The sequence below is a fragment of the Sphaeroforma arctica genome (genome assembly GCF_001186125.1).
Source record: "Sphaeroforma arctica JP610 unplaced genomic scaffold supercont1.214, whole genome shotgun sequence".
Taxonomy (NCBI): Eukaryota; class Ichthyosporea; order Ichthyophonida; genus Sphaeroforma; species Sphaeroforma arctica.
The window spans coordinates 41840-47443 of NW_014040344.1; the positions used below are offsets into that span (position 1 = coordinate 41840).

The window sequence follows — 5604 nt, forward strand, 5'->3', positions numbered from 1 at the left end:
TGTGTGTGTGTGTGTGTGTGTGTGTGTGTATAATATATATATATATATATATATAAATGTGTGTGTGTGTGTGTGTGGGCGTGTGTGTGTATATTTGTTTATACGTATAAACATATATATGTTCATGTACATATATATATATACGTTTTAAACATGTACATGTATCCATATATATGTGTATATATATGCGCCTCTAATTTTGAATGATTTTCAGATATCGATAGGAACTCGAAAGATATACATATTTTCGTAAGATATAGTCATGATAACTATTTCCATATATTCTGACTCAATTGTTACACACGTACCGGATACACGCACAAATGAACAACCAGGTTTGTATCAGTGTATCTGTCTGCCGTCCACGTAGCTATGTGCCTAATCGTTCATGGATCAGTAAATATAAGCACGTTCATCTTTGTAGCTATTCTTTGCAGTATTCAACACGTATTCAATCGTTAATACCTTTATAAAGTTATATTCGCACGTCATTGCAATTCTTGGTCGCTTGCTGCCATCTTTGAGCTTTGCGAATGATCCTACCTTCCTGTGTACTTCGTTTTGTGGTCTGCATGTGACCTACACCTTAGCTAAACGTTTGGGTGTCAGCATTCCAGTCTAATCCATACCTTTGCGCGTATGTCCAGCGACACACCCTACACTCAGTGGTATCATAAGACCATGCAAAGCGTTTCCTTAACTTCTCAACCAGTACAGGCTTGCTACGCCATTCGTGGTACTTCATATACGCCTCCTTATCATGAGCCAGGATATTTAAGTACTCGCCCAGCTCGTCGAGGCTGGCAAAGTCTGTCATTTTTATAATCGAACCCTCGGGCACATAACTGTCGATGTTTTTTGCGCCGTGGTATACGGGCAGGGTGCCCGAGGCAAGCGCGTGATATACCTTTTCGGTAACGTAGTCGTCTACTACGCCGTTCTCCCAGGCGAAGTGGAATAAGTACTTGCGCAGCATGGCCTTTTTGTCCGATCGAGGGATATTCTTATCCCATTCGGTATTACTACGACAACTGCCAATGGCTGCAATATGTATGTACGGCTCGATAACGTCTAGCATGGCGGTGCGGTCTTCCTGGCAATTGCGCGCAAGAAACGTGACCTCTTTTATCGCACTGTCGAAATCTACAGCCGGCTTGAATATATCGTATTCTTTGAATTCAAAGTATGATTTCTTAATCTCGGACGCCCATCTGTACGTCATCTCGGCATCGAAAGCACTCAAGTTACTCATTGTAGCGTATTTGTGTTCGCCTTCCATTGAGAAGGCTATATTCCACACCTGGGGTGAAGTCTTCAGATTTTTTTTTAGGGCTGTCGTTGGACTACTACTCCCAACCAAGTTAATCACACTAGCGTGCGCTTTTTCCGCTGAATTGACCCACAGACAGGGTACATCGCACTGCATCTCTCCTGTAATGATTTTCCCACCAAAACGTGTGTTGTGCACAATTGTCGTATCATTAGGGTTGATCTGAGTCGCTCTCATACCCTGTCTCGGCAATCTATCTTTATGCATGAAAGCGTGCTGATACTCTTTTGTCTGGTCCAAAGGCTTGTATAAAACAACGTTCGTGACTCGGACTCCCGTCTCTGGCCGACCCTTATCTTCCTCATATCTCCCGGCTGGTAAGGCCGGTAATCTATTATCATCACTAGATATATGTGTGTCCCGCTCTGTGTGGTGGTTTATGTGATCGTCCACGTGGGTGACTGACATCGCTTCGGCATGGTCTAGTTCGTCTACAGTAAATGAATCTCGATGCATGTAGATCAAGTATGCTACTAAAAAGAGGAATAGGATAAATACTCTTTTTCTAAGCCCCCTAATACCTATTGACTGTTGTCGTATCAACTTTTTTGTGGATTGGGTCATGGTATTCTTTTTAAAGTCGTTTTGCGTATAGTAATAAATATGACACCACCTCCACTAGAACGTATCGAATACTATTGGATGAGGACTAAACTATGTAGTGCACACACAAACTCTCACAACCAACGATCCTTCTCTTTTGCAATGTATGTCATACCCGTGTGTAACTGCCAACACTTTTATCGTAATTTTGACAATGAATTTATTTAATTTTTGATACAATATATATCGCATTGTTTATATATATATACATATGGTTTTTTTACTCACAATGTTATTTTAGTGACATTGATTATTTGTTTACAGCACATAGTGCTGTTGCTATGGAGCGTTGATATTAATATTTATTTTTATATTTTAAAATAATTTTGTTTTAATTTTGTTTTACAAAACAAAACATGGGATTGTTTTTAGAGATCCATGAGTGGCCAAGGCCACGTCTAGTTGTCTACTACTGCTGCGCATGTGGTCGTATCGACCTCATGGGGAGAAAAGCATTCGGCCAGTTGTGTTAGGGTTATGGACAGCTGCCACCAGCTACTAACCAGGAAATTTCTCCTACTAAAATTCTATCTAATTGTATGACAACTACTAGGAAGCCATCGGTTCGGATAGTGCGCAAAAAAAATTACCAACCAATACCTTCTATGGATAACCAGTTTTTTCTTTTAAATTAGTGATATTTTTTAACAATAAAAAATGCAAATAAGTTCACAAAGTGAGGCATAGAACGGAGAACTACTATTCAACCATAGCCTTCTGAAAACAATTAGTTCAATTTAGAGGGCTATGATAGAACACATGATAATAATTAATTAATTAGTTTACGTAAACCTCTAAATATTTCAGGAAATGTTCACAGCGTAGCCAGCCATCACTCACCAGGGACCCATCCGACGGCGCCGTAGACCAACCACCAATCGAGCTATGGTTTCGCGTAAAACCCGCACAACTCCTATCAAACTATAATCTACATTCTTAGCTATTCCATTCGTATAGCGTATGTAATGCGTAAGCGTGCTCCCAATAGTGCTGTACCGATATGGCATTTAAAACGACATATATTAATTAAATCCTATGTGTGATGTGACTGTAGAAATATTCCTATAAATCAGTGAAATGTCATGGGCCGTAGGAAATGTCGTAAATAAACTCCTGCGGATGAAGTAAAGGGCATTTGAGGAGTGGCTGCGAGTGTGGGAGTTGTGGACTGTGATGGGGCTGCGCCACAATGCCACTGTGAGACTGAGCTACTGAGTGTGGGTCTGTGGGACTGTGGGCCCCGTGCGGCAGGATTTTGGTCTGGGACTCTAAATCTGGGGTCCTTATTGGACTCCCGGGGACTTTTTTTGTACAATTTTAAAATGAGTGGGCTCGAGAACTCTTTGTAAAATGAGTGGGCTCGAGAACTCTAGGTATGTATTTGTTTTTTTTGTTTTTTCTAAGCAATACTAAATAGTATGTATTTTTTGTTCAATTTAGAGGGCTACGACGGCAATGACGCTATGTAGTGTCTATTTGAAGGCTATAGTAAATAAACATATGTAATTATGTTGAATAATGAATAGAGAGAAAATCACTTTTGTGAGACAATTACAGATATGTATTTACATCAGATAGTCAAACAGGGGATAAAATAAAGGGCCATCATGGATAAAATACAAATACTGGCGACCAGCCGCCAGGGACGGTGGCCGGGCACCCACTGTTGACTGTCTGGGGCATTCTTCTTTTTCTTTCTTTTTTTTAAATATAGAAATCTAGACGAGAAAAACTGAAATTTCGAATGCGACTTGCGACTTGCGATTTGCGACTTGCGACTTGCGACTTGCCACTTTACTTGCGGCACACTGTAAACTGTAAAGTGTTAAAAGTGTAAACTCTAAAGTGAATTTTTTAAAAGTGTAATCTGTCTGGAGTATTTATAAATATGGTGTATCATGAATTCATTTTTCATGCTCTCTCTCACAAGAAGCTATGTACTTTTATTAGCTAAAATATGGGGGATCGAACTTAACTGATGAGGCCCTGAAAAAAATGAAAATTGAGTGTTTTTTTTTCTAAACAAATAGAACACCTTTGGGTTTGAGCAACGCCACTTCTGACTTCTGAAAAAAAAAGCTATGAAAAAAATATAAATAATCTAGAATAAATACTCTCTACTCCGACTTCTTTGTCATTTTTCACTTTTCTAAGGAGTGTTTCGATTTTTTTAGAGAACAAAATTCCCCTGTGAGTGGCCTGAGGCTCTGGGGGAAACTTCCAGGAATCCAGATTACAAAGCCTCATCTATATGACCCTTCTCTGAAAGAGAAGAGCGACAGTGAAAAGTTTAAAAAACTCCTCCTTCTCGTATTGGGGCCCTGGGCCCTGGGGGGTATCGCAGATTTACCCGTGTCATATATTTTTGTAGATTTCAAGTCTTCTTTTGTACAACTCGCTCGACGAAAGACAATTCTTTATAATTAGACTAGGTTCGCACTTCGCTCGCTCGCGCGATGGCTTGTGAACTCCGACCAGCGCTGGAGGGAAGTATTTACGCCTCTACTGAAGTCTTCTAATAAGACTGAATGTGTGCGAATGATAGTATATTGACAGACTTGATATTAATTTGGAAGGGCCGCCGCTGTTGCTCATATCTGGCAGCATAGTTATTTATTATCTTAATCGGAACATCGCACTCGCCTTTTGTTCTGCTTAATGTAATATTATCATTCATCGAGCTTCCTCTTTTTGTTCGACGGATTTCCACTGCACATAGGAATCAAAATAAAGAATAAACGATATTGAAAACGCAACTACGAAGAAGATTGATGGCAATCGAATATAATAGCAGCAAACACGTCACACTAAAGTTTGCCGCAACGATGGCTACATACTCGGCATTATTCTCGGACAGAACGGCATGGTTAGCAATCTGAGCATGGTCCATAAGCTGCTGTTGCGCTGTATGTTCGCCCACCACAGTTGTGTGGTCTACTACTGGGTCCATGGTGTGCTCACCCAGCATCTCATCGTGCTCGTGCCCGTACGGGTTGTCCATCTTATGGTGATGCGTGTGTACTTGTGTGTCATGTCCGTGTTCAAGGTCGTCGACATGTCCGCTGACATGATCGGATACAAATTCTGGTTCGTTTACGTCGTGATCGTTGACGTGTACTTCATCATTTAAATCGTGTTCGTTGGGTCCACTCGCAATAATTACGGATGGCAGGGGGCCACTGCCGTCATCGTCTTCGCCAAACATATTGTTTTGTTGCTCAGCACCGCGTTTGACCCTGGGAGTCCGCGTACGCACCCGCGGCGTTTCCAGCATATCGCTCGCACCCATATCTTCGCCTAATAATCCCGTAGTACCTTGATGTTGTTTCACTGTCAAGTGAGAGAAAAAGCAAAAATAATAAACTTCTAGGCTCTAACTGCGATGATATATGCAACACGTATGTGTTTGCCTTCACATATCTCCTTGTGATAAACAGGAAATACGTCGGCAGCTTAGCTATGTCAAACATTCCACGGGAGAAAGAACAAGCATTGCAAAATATTGTCGGACAGCAATCCGTCAACGCAAACAACAACATTAGAATACGACAGTGAAACAACACGGTATAGAAACTATTTCTACAAGACCAAGATCAAAGGAAAAACACCTGAATGATAAACTTCATTTTCAATGAAACAAAACTAAGAATATGAAAATACAACTATACATA

The 5604-nt window shown here is 40.7% G+C and overlaps 2 protein-coding genes across 2 annotated transcripts in view; both read right to left on the minus strand.

The window, feature by feature from the left end:
* Positions 1-456: 456 nt before the first annotated feature.
* Positions 457-2086, minus strand: SARC_03995 (hypothetical protein). Its single transcript, XM_014302198.1, has one exon. It carries the CDS (start codon positions 1892-1894, stop codon positions 587-589), a length of 1308 nt encoding a protein of 435 aa, XP_014157673.1. The 5' UTR covers positions 1895-2086; the 3' UTR covers positions 457-586.
* A 2398-nt stretch (positions 2087-4484) lies between these two features.
* Positions 4485-5604, minus strand: part of SARC_03996 (hypothetical protein) — an 11548-nt gene continuing 10428 nt past the window's right edge. The window contains exons 3-4 of the mRNA XM_014302199.1: positions 4771-5263; positions 4485-4642 (exon numbers count right to left, since the gene is read on the minus strand). Coding sequence (XP_014157674.1) covers positions 4603-4642; positions 4771-5263 — 533 coding nt within the window. The 3' untranslated portion in view covers positions 4485-4602. The remainder of the gene's footprint in view (positions 4643-4770; positions 5264-5604) is intronic.

Coding starts and splice junctions, on each gene's coding strand:
- SARC_03995 (XM_014302198.1), bottom strand. CDS start 1,894: ATGACCCAATCCACAAAAAAGTTGATACGACAACAGTCAATAGGTATT.